Source organism: Pseudochaenichthys georgianus, chromosome 17, assembly GCF_902827115.2.
Source record: "Pseudochaenichthys georgianus chromosome 17, fPseGeo1.2, whole genome shotgun sequence".
NCBI classification, from domain to species: Eukaryota; Metazoa; Chordata; class Actinopteri; order Perciformes; family Channichthyidae; genus Pseudochaenichthys; species Pseudochaenichthys georgianus.
The window spans coordinates 32,027,584-32,046,976 of NC_047519.1; the positions used below are offsets into that span (position 1 = coordinate 32,027,584).

The following is a 19,393-nucleotide window of genomic DNA, read 5'->3' on the forward strand; positions in this document are numbered from 1 at the left end:
TTAAAAAAAGGTGGTGTTAAATTCTAATTTCCTGCCTTGGTTTGGTTATTGTCACTGTGTTCAGAGCACAGAGTGACTCAGCAGGAACTAGAGGTCCTGCTGAGCTCAGACAGCACGTTTATGAACACACACACACACACACACACACACACACACACACACACACACACACACACACACACACACACACACACATACACACCTCTTTGTAGCGTGTGTGAGACCGCAGAAAGCCATCTCAAAGTGGTGCAGCGCAGTAAGCAGCCTGGCACAGTGGCACATCCTGGTTTCGGAGCCTGACTGTATCCATCTGCGGAAAAAAAAAAAATTCTCACACGCCTCACAAATGATTGATGATTGTTTACCAACTGCTGCTGTCCGCATTGCGGTGAACGAGCTATAGGCGCTGACGTGTGAAGTGTTTTTTCCCTTCTTATTTCCATCTGTAATTTACAATTAGTTGTGTGCATATCTTGGTAAGCTTAATCCAAACAGACTTCCCTCCCTGAAGTGTGGTGTTGTGGTTGTGCTGACTTGCCATTGACCTTTATCGCATCCCTCTTTGACAACTTCACTGACCGTGACGGGCTGTTGATTAGTGTGGGCGTGGCTGCGAGACTCTGCAGACAGCACTAATCACTTTGCTCGGGCAGAGGTTGAAAACGCAGCTGGATCTTTCAGGACTTATTGTCTTCTGTTACAACAAGACTGGGAGGCACTTAAACTCCAGGGGAGGCTGTCAGTGACCCGGGGAGCAGGACTCCATTGGCCAGCTGCAAATAGAGAGTGAGTGAGTGAGTCTGGCAAGCAGCCGCGTGGAGCGGGCAGCCTGCCTCTGACGACAGTGATGACAGGCAAAAAGTAATGTGTGTTTAACCTTTATTTATCCAGAGAAGATTTGACAAGCACCATTCATCTCTGTTCAAACAACACACGGCTTCACATTCATGGAGTGACACGCCTGGGACATTTCTACCTGGACTCTGTAAGCAGATGAGGGTGAAGTGCCTTGCTCAAGTGCTACTGATGTTTGATCACTGTTCAGATCCAACGTTTGAGATCAGAAGAAAATCACACACACCCAGATGTTCCTTTTTGTGCAACAGAAATAATGAAAGTCAATGTTCAGAGGTTGTTGTGTTTAATATTCATGAGAATATTTGTAATGTTCAAATGATAATAAACATTAGCATAAAGCATATTTGTCCACTCATATGTTGATAAGAGTATTACAAACTTGAAAAATATTCCTCTAAGGTACATTTAGAACAGATCAAAAATGTGCGATTAAATATTTTAATCGACTGACAGCCCTAATTCATTTATAATCAGTTAAATAAAATGCTTCCAGCTGTAGTGCATTTCATCAGGCTTGTAAAACAATACGAAACATTATTAACACATTTGTTGGGTTCAAGTTCTTTGTTCACATCATATGCGCAACAATTACACTTGGCAGTCATGGCAATACAATTCATAGGCCTCAGGCACTCTCCAACAATGCTCATTAAGTATCTATAAACATAAGTAATTCAGTTGAAAGCAAAATCTTTATCTAAGACATAAGTTATTGCAAGTGCAAGTTAGTATTGCAGATGAATAATATGAATGTAAACCGTGCTTAATGAGAGTGAATGAGGAGGAGCTTGACACACGGCAGCCATCTTCAGTGCCAACTTTAAAGGGTTTTGTCATAAAGGCATGACTTCTGGTTTATATCAAATCTATATTTTGACATCACGTGCTTTACACACAACATTAATTGCATTATATGATGCTGTCCTCAGTTATATAGATATATTTATTTTTGTTCAGCAGAGTTGAAACAATAGGAACGTTGTAATAACGAAATAAAAAAATGCACAACAATAACTTCACATTAATGTATCCAATATAAAGCTATATATATATATATTATTGTATACTTTTTGCCTACATTGCACAGGTGAAACTTGAGTGGGAGCTGCTCGTATCTTTGAAACAATGCTCGAACCAATTTCATTAAAAGGAGCCTCTCGATGGGCAGATTTGATCCCTTCCTGCCAGGTGATCAGAGCTGTAATCCAAACCTTTATACCAGCGCTGACCTGTGATGAACCCACCCTCATCTCAACCTCTGAATCCCGTTCTGTTCCCCTTATGGCACAGCTCTTCTCTTTGGCATCCATCTCCCGTCTCTGGCTTCAACCTAAGCTGTGGAAATGAAAGTGCTTTGTGGATAAGCGGTGTACTCCAAGGCGTTATGAGTGTCTACGCTGAAAGTGCAGATGTGGCACTAGAGAGGGGAAAAGGTCAAGAGATATGTAACAATGCCATAGACCTTCTTTTGTTTGCAAGACATAGACACACTTTTCAGCTATTTTATCTTTTGTGTTTTGTCAGTGATGTTTTGTTTTGTTATTTAAAGCTGTCATGAATCTTTTACAAGTGCCTCTGTACCCTCTGCTTTATATTTCTCCTATTTTAACATACTTGTAGATTAGTGCCATGATATCTGTAGCTGCCGCCAGCATCCATTATTTGGCCTCCACAAAAGAAATGCCACATTCTTCTGTAATTGTTGTGACAGCTTAGTCAACCGTTGCTAAACAATGGCACTCTCACCTCATAAACCAACCAACCAGCCAGCAGCAACAAATACTTGAACACAATCAAGACAAAAACGCTGTGCAAACAGCTCATCATTGTCTCATTGTCGCCTTAAATACTACATTTGAACCTTCAAAAACAGCTGCTCTGCAGCAAGTGTCTCCTCACTTTGTGAATCTGAGAGACTGCGGAGTACTTTATATTTAACCTCATCATACAGTAGATGGCACTGACCACATTATGAGTGTGGGGACAGCTTTTCAGGAATTGGGTTAATATGGTTGACACACAAAGCCATGACCATACACCGGTTATGAGAAGAGACTTGTTGTGAAATCATTACGTAAGCCAGGTTGTTTGAAGGGTCGGGGTCTGTTAATTAAAAACACAGGTTGAGTGAAGCTTCTTTTTTAGTGTTTTTGTTTTGCATTCAGTGCAGCTTTGACAGTTCACCAAATCAAAAATACATATTGTTTTTCTTTCAGGCCATAAATGCCTGTCTTGTGAATATATAACGGAACTATGTGGCACTCGGGTTGTTGTGTTAAAACTTAACAGGAATGAATCCTGACCTGGTTACACAAGATCAAACCACAATCTTGTTGTGAGTAGTTTTCTTTTAGGAACTTATTATGTTCTCTCTTTCTCTTCCACTCGGCAACTCACACAAGACAAATATAGTTTGAAAAAAAGCTGTCTTTGGCAAGAAGAAATGTATGGATTTTTATGAAGGTTTATGGTGCAATCAATGTTTTTACTGCTAGCTCATAGTAATGTATCCACAGAAACGAGTTTTCCGCTCTACAGAAAGATTTGGTGTTTTTTAAAGTGACTTTTTCAGCTGTCTGGCCGGCGACTTTACTGTTTCAGTTTAATATCACTGTTTATCAGCCCTTTCAGCCATAACAGGCAGCAGGTTTCAGCAAAAACAAAATCAGACTGTTCACGACCTGCAAGCCAGATGCTTCTAGTGTGTCTGTTAAAGAGAACTGTAAATTATTTTTATTTGAATTAACTTCAAAGCACATCTATCAGTTTTGATTTGTTGCTCCTTCACACACATTTCAGAATATTTGACTAATCTTTGTTTTTTGTCACGCTTTTCTTCAACAGGCTGATCTGCACTCCCTGTGCAGGGCTCTGTCCCAAGGTGTGTATGGGTCTGAAGATGGTCGACTCTGTGACGGCGGCCCAGGCTCTGAGAGGCTGCACGGTCCTCAACGGGAGCCTCGTCATCAACCTGCGTGGAGGAAGTGAGTATCTGTGCTGTAATCAGATTACAACAGGACAACAATAGGAGACATTATTACAAATAAACCAGATTGTAAATTGAAATAAAATAACATTTAGAATCTGAGACAAAAGTACACCAATATACATTAATGAACAGATCAAAAGGTCAACACAAATGTAAGGTTCAGAAAAAATGTATTTGTGCTTTCTCTAAGAAAGGGCAAGAAGCTAGGTGTAGATTAACACACAATATTTCTATCAGATTTGTAGCACATTTAACGTAACCATTAGCACAAAGACACATTGGGCATAAACATATAATAAATAATGAAAATGTCTAAAAGTTTATTTGATTGTAAACAATAATTTCTTTGCCAGAACAGCTTATTTTGCCAAAAAGAAAGCTGGGATGAACAAAACAAAGAATTGAAAACAGAGATCAGTTTGTTGCCAAACAACAGCTGCCTGAGGAGCGTCAGCACTGAGCATGCTGTGGAAGCACAGGTCACTTCAGGGCTTTTTCTTCTGGTTCTCTGCAGACAACATCGCAGCTGAACTGGAGGCCAGCCTGGGCCAGCTGGAGGAGATCACTGGATACCTGACAGTGAGACGTTCCTACGCCCTCGTATCCCTCTCGTTTTTCCGCAAACTCCGTGTTATTCGCGGGGAGGAACAGGAAATCGGGTGAGTCTCCTTCTTCTGAGCCTCGTCTCATCCTCGCCATGTCACAGCCTCTGCCTGTAATTATGAGTTAAAAGCGGAAGGACTGACCTTTTTCAAAATGTCTTTCTGTGGTAACTGTTTTTTGTTAGATGTTCCCAAATCATATATGAGGTTTAATTCAGTCGAGGTGGAAGGCACTTGCAGCACATTGGGCTACACTTAAGCATGGCATATGATGCAAAATGTGGGCTAACCACTCTCAGACACTTTTACATTTTTCATATAATCCTCAGCTAAATCCTATGCCTCATGAAGGATATGTTTCATGCAATTTTGTGTATTCTTTTCCAGAAATTACTCGTTCTATGCCCTGGATAACCAGAACCTGCGGCAGCTCTGGGATTGGTCCAAACACAAGCTGACCATCCTTCAGGGACGCATGTTTTTCCACTATAACTCCAAACTCTGCATGTCGGAGATCCGCAAGATGGAGGAGGTGTCGGGGACCAAAGACAGGCAAATCAAGAACGACATCGCCTCCAAGACCAACGGAGACCAGGCCTCATGTAAGAACCTCTGAAAACATGGCAGCTGTTACAGGAGTCACTATGGCAACAGACAATGTCCTATCAATGTCCTAGTTATTGTTATGATGGTTATTTCCTGTTCCTATACGTTTACTGATGGATTAACTGGGAACAACCAACAGAGCAAAGCAAAGAATAACTGTTGACATGGTAACAGTGATATAAGTTTGGTCCTATTTGTTGTTTCTGTCTTTAACTACATATTCTGATCTAGTTAGGTGACAGTGAGCAGGGATGAGTTTATACGGTTTCATTATAGATTGAGACAAGGGGATAATCTTTTATATGTTTTTGATACTTTTACTTTATTCTTTTGAAAATTAAAGAGACTCAGGGTTCCAACGTGTCCTGGAAAACATTTTTAGTCAGGGAAAAGAGCGAGAAAGTAAAATGTCCCGGAAAATCTTGTGGAAAATAATTTCAACTTTGTACCGTTTTTTTCTTCCGCTTAGAATGAGCTGTAACTGAAAACGTTGTTATCTGAAAAGGTGACGTTGTGTTCAGGATCATATCACTGTTTCCAATGGTAGTTTATGAACAAGAGTATTTACAATAGGCTGCCCCTACAGTATGTTGTAATGTGAACACACCCACAAGTCACATGATAGCAGATGCCGGTTGGATGGCATTACAGGGTGATGCTTTCTTCTACACTTGTTTTAAACGGTTAAATATAGTTCAGTTGCTAAAGTTGGGGTGCTTGCTCGTAGGGCTGCTCGATTATGGCAAAAATCATAATCTCGATTATTTGGGTCAATAATTGTAATTGCGATTATTAAATGCGATTATTCATTGACTTTGAAAACATCCATTTATTGTACTTTAAAACAAATAATAATTTGAAAGTTTTAACTGTTGAATTATACGTTCAGGTTAATCAACTGAAAAACCAAAATAAAATAAAATAAATTATACATTCATATCTACATTTAAATAAATGATATCAAAATAAGAAATACCAATAAACAAGATCAACAAACATGTGTGCAGTGCACTGTCACAACCTGAAAACTCCTTAACATATAGCCAACATTTTGGTAAAACATATTCAACATATTCCACTCAGTTAAACATTTAAGGCTGGCCCACCGTCATGGTCCAGAAGTAACAGGAAATAAATGTTGAACTACAATTTAAGACCAAATAAAAATGTTTTGGCCACCATGGCAAATGCTGGTAGGGCTGCTCATGTCATCTCTTAACACATTTTTGCTAGAAACTAGGGCTGCTCGATTATGGCAAAAATCATAATCTCGATTATTTGGGTCAATAATTGATATCACAATTATTAAAAAACGATTATCCATTTACTTTGAACACATCAATTTATTGGAGAATTTTTTTTTTAACAGTATGTTTTTAACAGTTGATTACCCTGAACTTTAAGAATAGCTCACCTGAAAAACCAATAAAAAAAAAAAAAAATCGTTATATTTCGTAATCGTTGCAAGCCATAATCGTAATTGCGATTACAATACGATTAATTGAGTAGCCCTACTTGATAGCTTGTTTTGCGTGCAAACATTTAGCAGCCGGGTCATAACAGCAAACTGGAGCCCAACTGTATACCGGCAGTGGCTCAGTCAGTAGGGGCTTGTACTGGGAGCCGTAGGGTCGTCGGTTCAAGTCCCCGACCAGACCTAAAGATGGAGTGTGGACTGCTACTTGGAGAGGTCCCAGTTCACCTCCTGCCCTGTCGTGGTGCCCTTGAGCAAGGCACCGGACAACCCCCTTCCCCCCCACTCCCATTGCTCCCTGGGCGCTGTACAATAGCTGCCCACTGCTCCTAGTACTAGACTCCTGGTACTAGGAGACACTGTGTGTGCTGTGTGCTCTGCATGTGTTAAAGAGGGTTTCATCCCCCCCCCAATATTATTATTATTAGTCAAATACAGGAGAAATACTTGCTATTTGTAAATGGTAGCTTTACAATGAAGTGCTGTGCTTTTTGTAAGAGATAAGTTATAGCCATGTACTCCAATTTTTATTTTGGTTCTTTTTTTTCTTGATCAGGTGAGAACCATCCGTTGAAGTTTACCCAGATCCGAACCATGAGCGATAAGATAATGGTCAAGTGGGAGCCCTTCTGGCCTCCAGATTTCAGAGACCTGCTGGGCTTTATGGTGCTCTACAAAGAAGCGTAAGTACATTTTAAATCCATCTTTAACATTCAGACCTAGATCTCTGCCAGACAAATATTTTATTAGCTGCCATAGTACATCATATTTAAGAAAAATATGAATTGAATCAGATCAGATGCATTTTGGATGGTGTTAATGGAAAAACACTTGATATAACACAACTACTCTGTTACTGTTTACAATATTAGCCCGGTCCTTTACTCTATAACATCAAAACATCTGAAAGAGTCTCTTCAAATAATTACACTGACTGAACTGACGAAGAAGTCATTGAAGGAAGCATTTTAGATTCAACACAATCGATGTAACATTCTCTGCCTGCAGTAGCATTTCCACAGAAACTAATATGAGAGGTACCTGTTGGCTTTAGTGAAGCACCAAACAATTAACTGGACATCAATCCTGTAATATATTGTATCACTAGGTCATGCAGGTTGAGTTTGAATTAATTTAAAGGTATTATTTATTTGTATTCAATAGTTTTGGACCTTTATTCGTTTAAAAAAAATCGTCTCTTCTGCCTCAGAGATGTTTTGTAAAGCTTTTTACCTTCACTGCCTGGCCAGATATATTCCATGATAAATGGCTGTAAAACATCAAACTGAAACTCAATATCCTTTTCTCAACTGGAATACAATTTAAACCTGCATATAACTTTTTACTGTTATTGTTTTTCCCCACAATAGAACTTTTCAGAACGTAACTGAGTTTGACGGGCAGGACGCCTGCGGCTCCAACAGCTGGGTGATTGCTGACGTTGACCCTCCGCGCCGGGCCACAGAGGGGGACAAGGAGCAGTTTGAGCCGGGTCATCTCATCTTGCCTCTGAAGCCGTGGACGCAGTACGCCATCATGGTGAAAACGCAGCTCTCAGCCTCTGACGAGCACCAGGTCCTCGGAGCCAAGAGCGAGATCATATATGTCCGCACCAACGCCACCAGTAAGACTGATTTAGATCTGTGTTGTTCACTGGATATAAAGTTAAATACTCCCCCGATTTATTTGAAATCTCTGGATTATTTATGTGAATAACAGATAAACTGTTTAAGAAAGTGAAAAAATATGGTATCGGTAAAGGCATGAGGTTACAGTAACGGACATGAACAATTATCATCATCGAGCAATCTCTTAAAAGAAAATCAATGTTTGAGACACGTCTTCCTTAATTAAAAAAACTAGTACAAATCTCAAACCTCAAACCAAATTCTTAAGGTTATCAAAATATGCTGTTATTTGAAGCTCCAGGTTACGATTTGTGAAATAATTTTCCGCAAAAAAAAGCCCTTTTCTTTGCTGTATTTTGACTTTTTTAGGGGTTGTCTGGAATCCACATTTGTTGTGGTGTCACTATCATTGACTGGTGCACTCCAGTGTTGTGTGTGTCAGTCTGTCAGCTCAAAAAATGTCCTTGGCACAAGAACAGGGGAGAGACAGACAGATGGCACGATCCGCTCGGGGCGCCATCGACCGACGCTGTGCTACCTCGTGCAGCAAGGTGTCTGCAGCAGGCGGTCACGCCACGATGATAAATCTCTTCCCCAGTACTTAATTGTACTCTGCCACCCACGGTGTGCATCGTGTACAGACGAATTTGTCGTAGTCATGATGACCCGTCTAACCGGCTTCCTTTTACACGATGAGCTCTTCCTTCCTGATAAACCGCATCAAACATGACATCCTTCGCTCACACAACAGGCTTCCAGCAGCAGACACATCAGACTCAGTCAGTCAGAGATGTCGGGAGGGTTGTTTTTTTACCCGTCTGGCAACCTCCCCGGATCCTGGTCTGTCTCATGTCTAACCAGAATACATCTTCAGAAGTGCAAAGCTGTCATTACGAATAAGCTGCTGCTGGTGAAACTTAGTCTGACAATGCAGTCGGACCAGTGTGTGGCACCGTCATTAAACGGGGACAACACGATCACACTGTGACGACCCAGCTCTCTGTGCCTCCTCAGGGTTCAGTCTGTCGTGCTTCCTCCCGTTCATTCCCCTCTTCACAGTTTCTGTTCAGAGATATTTATATCGTCTCTGAACTCCTAATCTACCTCAGGACGGGACGCTGTTAAGATGTCTGTTTTTTTTTTTGCCTCCTACTCGAGAATCTGATTCATACGTCTACTTAAAAGACGGCTCAGCAGACTGACAGTTATACGGTGATGCCAGTCTGTGTTCCCGCCACATGTAGCTGGTGACCTCTTTTTGTACTCTGCATTGCACAGAATACACACTTTGTAATCAGATGCCCATATTTGGCGCAAATCAATGATCACAAAATTTGGTTGGATAGACGCTAAATACATTTTGTCAGCTGCATTTAATTTTCACAAACAACAAGCAGTTAGTGCAAGAGTTCCCATACTGCTATTGCAAATCACACTGACGCATGTTTATCATGCCTCTTGCATTAGTGGAGCTAATCTGTGTTCACTAAGTAGGGTCAAATTAGGAATAGAACATTTATCTTAACGTGCAGTTTGTTTTGCAACTGGAAATTACACGTACCTTTACAGTCGTGAAATTATACTTACATTTCACTGATGCATAATTGTGAAAACCAAGGTTAATACAGTAAGAAGAATAACATTTTAAAGAGTTTAACATTTAAATCAAATGTAATTGTGAAGCTGACAATTGAGCGCCCGACCAAGCAAGGAGGCAGAGGCAGAACGTCCAAAAATACAACCCGGTGGGCATTTATTAACTCATACACATATGATATGACACAGCCTCAATCTGCTGCTCCTGTCCGCACAGTCACCAGCCACCACACTACCAGCCTCCAAACAGACAGGGCAACAGAGCCTAAATACACACCCACACTAATCGGCACAACAGGACACAGGTGAGCGGGGAGGAGACAACACAGGGCACCAGGTGCACACAATCAGCAGCAACATGGGGAAAGGGAACACTTTTCAAAACAAAACCAGGAAACAGAGACAGACAAACTAAAACACAGACAGATGCACACACTACATACACTTCGCCACCAACGAAGCTACACAATCCGTAACGGAGGCCGAGATCTATGGCCCCAGAGATCACCTCCGTTACAGTAATATTGATCACCTTAAAAAAAATTAGGAGAGAAATTGATAACTACAAATGTATTTTCTTACAGCATCATTTTTAAAATATTCAGTATATTGAATGGGTTTTTTATAATATTAGTTCATTGACCCATCAACATTTATGATTTTATATTTGTATTCATAATTAAACTTATTTTTAAATAGTTTAACAGGTGCACCCTATTCCTCACAAATGTGTACATGTTTGTAACTGTTTTTAAAAACTGTATTTGTGTGCTTTTTTTGTCACGTTTTAATCAACGATTATGCGTATGCTTTAAGAAGCCCTGCTGAACATCAACCAATCCCACTTGTTAAACCTCTGTATTCCTGTGATCTCTCCTCAGAACCCTCTGTCCCGCTGGACCCCATTTCCTCGTCCAACTCGTCCTCCCAGATCATCCTCAAGTGGAAACCTCCCAACGACCCCAACGGTAACATCACCCACTACCTGGTCTTCTGTCAGCGGCAGCCGGAAGCCATCGAGCTCTACAAGTTCGACTACTGTCAGAAGGGTGAGCCGCATTGTTGTGGTCGTCTGTTGTTGTGTCTGCGTCTGAGTTTGCGGTTTGACTGTCGAAGAGCAAGAGAGAGGAGGAATGTCTTCTGTCATCTTCACATTACTAGAAAAGCTCCTCCCACTCAACAGCATTTCAAGCTCTTAACTGCTTCCGATGACCCCAATAGATAACATGACATTTTAAGTACTCAAGTGGTGGTAGTTGGTTCAGCCACAAGGAATGAGCGCTCGGTTTTAGGGGAGAGTTTAATATTTCAGCTCATTGACTTGTCTACATAAGACCTACTTTTAACTTAAAGGGGACCTATCATGCAAAATGCACTTTGTGATGTCTTTTATACATAAATATGTGTCCCCGGTGCGTCGGGGAACTCACGCAGCGTCAGAAAATAAAACCCTCTCTCTTTTCCTCCGTACCCAAATCTTTTAAAAATGGGGCTACAACGAGCGGATACAGATTCCATCCGAAAGTTGCTATCGGAAACAATGCCTGACGTGTTTTGGACGTAATCTCGTCTTTGTTTACATTGGCAAGCCTCACTAACACTCAGATCTAACCTGTACCGTAGAGCACATGTGTATAAAAAAAGGACTCACCTTGTGATAAACCTGCAAGAGAAAAAGCATTTGAGCTCCATACTATTTCAGAAATAATCCTTGACGTGGTTTAAACAGGATGGCGTTTTATCACAACCGAATTTAACTTTATCTCCGGTATAATTCTGATCAGGCATTAGCTCCGCCTCCTTATTTATTTTTTTCAAGCTAAGGACCCAAACTCCGCGTTTCTCTAACAGGGCTTCAAAAGAGGGGTTTGAGCAGTAAGAGGCATGGCTACAATGGGTGATCTGGTTGGTATTTTGAAAAAAAAACTTCACAGACATGTTCTGTATAGGTATGGCCCTACAATATATGTTTAAAATATAGCATGATAGGTCCACTTTAAATTACATTATTTAATTATCAAAACGAAAGCATACCATCTTAACGGCAACAATTCAACAACAAACATCCAAAACTAAAACAATAAACAAATGTATAACCAACCATCAAAAGCTTATCCTCATTTTCTTTAAATATTTGTTTGCTTACTTCATGTACATAAAACAGTATTAAGTTTGAAGAAACTCCTAAAAATCAACAGACATTTAACCTTTTTTAAAAAGCTTTCATTAGCTGTACATGTCCCTGGAAGAGTGGCTTGTCTTTTTTAGAACATTCAAATCACCAAAACTGGAGTTAATAAATGCCAATAGAAATATGTCAAAGAAACCGTGTTCATGTTGTCTCAGCAGGAAGGACAAACAAGGGCAAGAGAAAAGCATGTATGGAAAGGTTTTATCTTTCAAACATAGAGGCACATTTGTTTGAGTTGAACCAAGATCTAATCTCTACCCTTGAGCGAGAAAATCTAGTGCGGTTAAGGTGATCTCTTTATTTGCTGAGTATTATTTCGACTAATGTACGTGGAGCCTGGCACTGGATCTTCCCCTCACTCTGCCTCAGGTTCAAGCTAAGTTCAGACATCTATCTTGGTTCAGTTTTTGCTGTCTCAGCCTGACCTTCACGGATGCACTGCCATCAGTTCCCGACAATGTTTGCATAAAACTGAGCCCAAACTTTCCTCTTCTGAACTCCCATCTCTCCCTCACATCCTGGAGAGATAGGAGTCAGTAGGGAGGTTGTGTCACTGCTAATTTATCTCAGAGACAGGCTGGGGACTCGGTGATGACACTGACAGACTTGCCCCTCAGGCTTGTGCCAGTGTGTTCGTTGATGTTTGTGCATAAAACATGTCTGTGTTTATTGCACCAACAATCCCATTCACTCCCTTGTTCTGTTCACCAGGGATGAAGGTGCCGTCTCGAGTGCCCACTCAGGTGGACAGTGACGAAGAGCAGAAGTGGAACCAGACGGAGGATCAGGGCCAGGGGACGCGATGCTGCGGCTGCCCCAAGACCGACAAGGAGCTGAAGAAGGAGAAAGAGGACTCGGAGTACCGCAAGACCTTTGAGAATTACCTCCACAATGAAGTCTTTGAGCTCAAGTAAGACAACTGACAGCAGAGTACTTCTTTTAAGAATTAAACATAAGGAAAATGTAGTGTTTTTGTTTGATTAACTTAGAGAGTTGTCAAACTCAATACACTTCAACATTGATTTCCATTTATCTTCCCACAAAACATGTTCCATCTTGTGTTTGTTATTTGGATCCTGCTGAGCACTCTTATATAAGAGACTATGAGTATTTGTGCTAAAGCAAATCATGTTAATACATTCTTCCCTATTATGTCTTCTATTAGTGTCCCTACTACACTGAAACTAGCTAAATATTTCCTGCAGACCCTTCTGCTTATCAGTTGTATGGAAACGGTAAATATAATTGTAAATGCATCCTAGTCCTGTTTGGCAGTAAATTCAACTCAGAAAAGCACACTAAAGTGAACTAAACTGTATAATACAGGGTAATACTAGGAAATAAGTTGTTCTCACAAAGAGTTGTCCACACTTTCAAATTCAAAGGTGTTTAAAGCTGATCCAAATATCACACCGGTCATCTTCATAGAGAAAGTGAAACACAATTTAATAATGGAGCTTAAAGCACATTTTTAGACCATTTCTCCTGAAAAACACTAATGGTGTTGCTCTCATACACACTCGAAATGAGACATGGTTGTGTCATTTAAAACAAAGGAACTAGAGAAAGAAGGTTAAACGTAACTCCTTTTCATCGCATCACAACTAGCCAATTGAGTGCTTGTGAAAGTCACTTTCAGGAAGTGACAGACTTTGTCAGACACAGGTTTGCAAAGTTGCAAGCAGATCTGACATCTTTTTAATTTCTTGTACATTTTGACTTGCCTTGTTTAGAGGCTCCAGACATCGGCGGTCTGCGATTGGCATCGCCAACCGAACCCTCCCCTTCCTCACCACCGCCCCCAGCCCGCCCCACGGCACAGGCACCCCCGAGGACGGGGAACCGTTGGAAAGCACAAAGACGGTTGTCACCGTCCACACCAAGGAGTCCACCGTCATCTCCCACCTGCGCCACTTCACAAGCTACCAGATCGAAGTTCACGCCTGCAACCACCCGACCGACCCGCTGCGCTGCAGCATGGCGGCTTACGTCAGCGCCCGCACCATGCCTGAAGGTAAGGAGGCACCTGGAGCTCTCAAACAAAACATTAACATCAATGACTTTCTACCTGGAGATGTTGGTTATTCTCACAAAAGCTGGCTTTTCATTCCCTCCACACAAATGTTTTCTCACTCTCGGTAAAGAAAGAAAAATAGTGGTTAAGTGAAAGAATGTCATCTGTTTGTTGGGCAACAAACTGATTTTTTATTTTGGTAACGCCTTCGACTCGTTCATTACAAAGATGTTTTTGTACTGTGTATTGGAATTCCTAAAATATTTGTTGAAAAACTCAATGAATTGGGACCTTGAGCTTTCTTTAGAGAACATGCTTTTCTGCACTCGTAGGAATAACCAAAGACTCCAACTAACAAAGAAATCATACATTTCTTACCGTCCTTTCAATTTAACCCACCTTTTGTTGTCATAACAACATAAGAGTCCATCAAAATACATGCAACAAACTCAGCGATCCCATCTTTGTCCTTGTCCATAATTTAAAAAAACGTAACACTATTCTAAAAGACACAGGGAGCCATGGGAGCGTAGGTAAAACTATAATGATGTCTGTTTTTCCGTGTGAGCAGAGGAGAGTGATGGAGAGAAAAAGAAAAGTATTCCTACTGGATACTCATACATCTCGTCCTCTATTTTATCCACACAGACCTGGGTTTTGCTAGAAATATGATTTATAAGACAATGTGATTTTGTTCTCCCCGCAGACAAAGCCGATAACGTCTTGAGTCCCATCAACTTCGACGTGACAGAAAATGCTGTGCACATCACATGGCAGGAGCCAAATTCTCCCAATGGCATGATCATCCTGTACGAGGTCAACTACAAGAGACTGGGAGATACTGAGGTGAAGAAACACACACACACACGCACACACAGTGTGTTCAGTGGTTGGGTCACCGAGTACATCAGTTTACTGCGAGTTTACAACAGCACATAAACAGTTATACTCATTCACAGTCACAAAGCACTTTTTATATTTCCCGTTCTCATTTGTCTAACGAGCCGCGAAAGACAATTTCACTGACAATCAAATGTAATGCATCCATCTTTAAACTGCCCATGCAGCACAGACAAATAAGAGAGGCAATACTTATTACTGGCACCGGCCGCTGTTCCAGGCACGTCCAGCTGGGAAGAGACCAAGGGGTAGACCTAGGACCAGGTGGAGGGATTATATCTCTTCGCTGGCCTGGGAGCGCCCTGGGATCCCCCAGTCAGAGCTGGTTGATGTGGCCAGGGAAAGGAAAGTTTGGGGCTCTCTGCTGGAACTGCTACCCCCGCGCCCCGACCACGGATAAGCGGGAGAAGATGGATGAATGGATAGATACTTATTACTGGACTTGCATTTTGAATTTGTGGTTCCACTAATGTGATTTGGGTGATAAAGTTAATGGAAAAGTAATTTTAGAGTTGCACCATGTATCAGTTGCTATGGAGACAGGTTTACAAAACATCTGGCTGATGCTGCAGACTGTTATTCACTGTGGAAAACAAGAAAAGACATGGATGCTTTCCACAGTGGAAATATTAAATAAAACTTTAAATCCAATGCAAATGTTTTTTAAACTGGAAAAGGATGAAGCATTGGTTTGTCATGTATTGTTCACATCTCTCAGGTCTTAATGTGTGCACATGTAAAAATGATTCTGTGTACATATATACATATTTTTAAATACATTTGTTTTGATTTTCGGGATTGTGGGAAACGGTATTTCGATCTCTGTCTGTACACACAAACTGGAAGATTGACAATAAAGTTGACTTTGACTTGACACCTGGACCTCGGCGTTGTTCTCCTGCAGGAGCTGCACTACTGCGTGTCCAGGAGCATGTTCAGAGAGACCCACGGCTGCAGGCTGAAAGTGATGCATCCTGGGAACTACACGGTAAGGATCCGGGCCACGTCTCTGGCCGGTAACGGATCCTGGACCGACCCCACGTACTTCTATGTACAGGACGCAAGTAAGTCTGCATCTAACATGAAGGCAAACCTAACCAAGACATGCATACATCAATATGATTCTATTCACACAGTTTTACAGTCAAGTATTGCTATTTGACGTCTCTTAAATGCAAAACCACACAGGACAGGATTTACAAATAAGTTTGCACAGATTCACAAATTTTTTTATTCTATCATTTGACCGCTCAGGGCTCCGTAGAAATACAATATTTTTTCTGAAATGTAACTTTAGTTAATTTTATATTTTATGAGATTAGTTCCCACCAGCAGCACACTTGATGAGGAGTCCATCCATGGAACATTTGATTACACATCAATCTGAATGTATGCAAAAGCAGAAGATTAAAATACAGATGCTTTGTATGACGCAGTCCTCTCAAGCATTACACCGAGATCAAAAGATGCTACAAGTTGTACTCGTGTTTGTTCACAGAGCCAGATATTGATCCTTGAGCTGCAGCTCGCTGAGGGTTTATTAAGAGCTTGTTGTTGTTCTTACCTGAAATGTGACTCACTCTCTGTGTTGAACAGGCGATCCTCTCTACGCGGTGAAGATCGTCATCGGACCGATCATCTGCTTTGTGCTGCTGCTGTTCGTGGCCGGCGCAGGAGTTGTGATGTTCAAGAAGAGGTACGGGATCAGTACATCCTGTTGTTGTCATGCATTATCCTATTAGGATATATTTATTAAAGTAAATGTTGTGTTTTTCCTTTTAGTCAAACTCAAGGACCTAGTGGTCCAATCTACGCCTCTTCTAACCCCGAGTACCTCAGCGCTGCTGACGGTAAGCAAAGAGCCGTTTCATCAATAATATAGAAGCTTACTTATGTCCTCTTTAATATGCTCGCACATGACACAGTCTGATTAGATTTCCAAAACAAATACATTTGTCGGAATAAGTCCAAAACCTCACTCTACTGAAAAACATGCCCAATGATCTCTTCAGTCCTTCATCGTGTAACACTAACCAGATGTCTTTTAGAATGCATGCAAAATAACATCAGATTTGGAAAATGCAGGATAGGATATAAATCTGATTACTGATCAATTGCATGATCACATTATCCAATTTATTGTTCTAACCAACCTTCGTAAGGTCCTGTGAACTCAGTCGTTATAAGCTGCATGTGTAACGTGTTCCTGTAAAATGTGCCTGCAGTGTACGAGGAGGACGAGTGGGAGGTGCCCAGAGACAAGATCAACATTTTGAGGGAGCTGGGGCAGGGCTCGTTCGGCATGGTGTACGAGGGAATCGCCAAGGACATCATCAAGGGCGAGGGGGACTCACACGTGGCGGTGAAGACGGTGAACGAGTCGGCTAGCCTGCGGGAGAGAATCGAGTTCCTGAACGAGGCCTCGGTCATGAAGGCGTTCAGCTGCCACCATGTGGTGAGGAGAGACGCCATGTTCTGAAACTCACCTAGCACTTAAACAGAGCTTTTTGGTTACTACAATACAATACAACTTTATTTATAAAGCACTTTAAACCTCCAGACCAAAGTGCTGTACAGGCAAATAGATAAAACAAAGCATACAAAGAAGTAACACAGCTCAGCTCACAAACCATAAAACAAGTACAAGTAAAAACAAAAAACTATTTAAAAGCAAAAAAGACTCTCTGAAAGATGTTGAAACGCCAAATGTTAAACCGATAAGGAGAAGAGGTGGGTTTTAAGAAGCGATTTAAAAGCAGGCAGTGTGGAGGCCTGTCTGATCTCCAGGGGCAGAGCGTTCCACAGTTTGGGAGCCGCTACAGAGAAGCAACGGCTCCCTCTGAGCTTTGACCTGGTTTTAGGCACATTCAGGAGCAGTTGGTCCGCTGACCTGAGAGGGCGGTTCGGCGTGTAATGCTGTAGCAGCTCAGTAAGGTATGGTGGGGTCATGCCGTTTATGGATTTAAAAGTAAATAAAAGAATTTTAAAATGGATCCTAAAATAAATTGGCAGCCAGTGGAGAGAAGCTAAAACAGGGGAAATGTGGTCATACTTCCGTGTGCCAGTTAAGAGCCTTGCTGCGGCATTTTGCACCCGCTGCAGTCGTGCGAGGGAGGACCCTCTGACCCCCATGTAGAGAGAGTTACAGTAGTCCAGCCGGGTGGTAACAAAGGCATGGACTACTGTCTCAAACTGCTGTCTGGAGAGAAAAGGTTTTACTTTGGCTCGCTGCCTCAGGTGATAAAAGCTCGTTGTACTGATACGTACAAGTGCAATGTGGGGTGTGAATCAATGAACCCCACAGAAACGTTTCAACTGTTCATATGTGGACACCAAACTGATCGGAGAAAGATATTTTTTATTCTATTCTATTCTATTTCAGTTTAGATTTTTAGATTTAATTTAGTTTTTTGTATTTTTTTTGTGTTTCAGTATTTAAGTTGTATTTACTTGTTATGGTCTGTTTTTGTTTGTTCCAGGCATAATGTCTGAGTAGTATATAGCTACATATACAAACAAAATACATGGTTGGAGAACTCAGTAGGGATGGCCATAACGGTAAAATATTTTTGCGAATCAAGTTAAATTCCCTCGTTGGTTACATCGGACTTGAGACTTGAGAAAAGTGATGAATTTGAATCTCCTGGAATATCAAGTCAGTTCAGTTTCAGTGGTTCAATGTCGAGAGAATTGACAAAAGCTGTTTTATGACAAACTTTAATTTGATTTTCATTAGTTTATTTAACCAGGAAATAATCCTTTATTATTGTTTAGTTTTTCTTTAAGGATATGGTTTATTATCTAGTACAAAAGCATTTTTTACTGCCTATTTTTGTTTAAGTTTACAACAAATAACTCTGATCTAGAATAGTAGGTGCTAACTGTCTCACCTTCCAGAGACCAGACCTACATATAGCCGTGTGAAGGGCAGCAGAGTCACCTTGCTGTTACCAGACCAGTTGTTTGTTAGATAAATGCATAATGCAAACAAGCCAGACTATATATCAAAATAAAATAACCCTTCTTGTCCCCACAGGTGCGTCTTCTGGGTGTTGTGTCCAAAGGGCAGCCCACCCTGGTGGTGATGGAGCTGATGACGCACGGAGACCTGAAGAGCTTCCTGCGCTCTCTGCGACCCGACGCTGAGGTGATGCTCATATCTGCTCTTAGCTTTAGTGAACATGCAGAAGTACTCGTATCCTCTGCATGCACTTATTTTTCTTCTTCTCATTTCAGCTTTATGTAGATAAATGGTGCAGTACTTTTTCTTATCTGTAAACACATTTCAAATGTGTGTTTTCTTATTTCCTTTTAGCTTCTGCATTGGAAATCCTGTTTACTGTTTTACTCGAATTTAGAGAAGTTAGGACTTCCTTCTGCACTTTATAATACACTTTACTTAACAAACTTTACATGTAAAAGCGCAGTTTCTCCCCAACTGCTGTCGTGGATAAAGCCACAGATGTTCAAACGGAGAACCATTTCAGTGTTTAAATTAACCAACAGTTAAGTTAACACAATAAGTAGGAAGTATT

The 19,393-nt window shown here is 41.1% G+C and overlaps 1 protein-coding gene across 1 annotated transcript in view; it reads left to right on the plus strand.

Annotated features, from left to right (window-relative positions):
* insra (insulin receptor a) overlaps positions 1-19,393 on the plus strand; it is a 63,930-nt gene that overhangs the window by 40,059 nt on the left and 4,478 nt on the right. The window contains exons 4-17 of the mRNA XM_034105447.2: positions 3,703-3,842; positions 4,362-4,506; positions 4,837-5,051; positions 7,086-7,212; positions 7,900-8,153; positions 10,635-10,802; positions 12,656-12,854; positions 13,678-13,958; positions 14,665-14,804; positions 15,763-15,922; positions 16,455-16,554; positions 16,641-16,708; positions 17,084-17,313; positions 18,895-19,005. Of these exons, the coding sequence (XP_033961338.1) occupies positions 3,703-3,842; positions 4,362-4,506; positions 4,837-5,051; positions 7,086-7,212; positions 7,900-8,153; positions 10,635-10,802; positions 12,656-12,854; positions 13,678-13,958; positions 14,665-14,804; positions 15,763-15,922; positions 16,455-16,554; positions 16,641-16,708; positions 17,084-17,313; positions 18,895-19,005 (2,338 nt within the window). The remainder of the gene's footprint in view (positions 1-3,702; positions 3,843-4,361; positions 4,507-4,836; positions 5,052-7,085; positions 7,213-7,899; positions 8,154-10,634; positions 10,803-12,655; positions 12,855-13,677; positions 13,959-14,664; positions 14,805-15,762; positions 15,923-16,454; positions 16,555-16,640; positions 16,709-17,083; positions 17,314-18,894; positions 19,006-19,393) is intronic.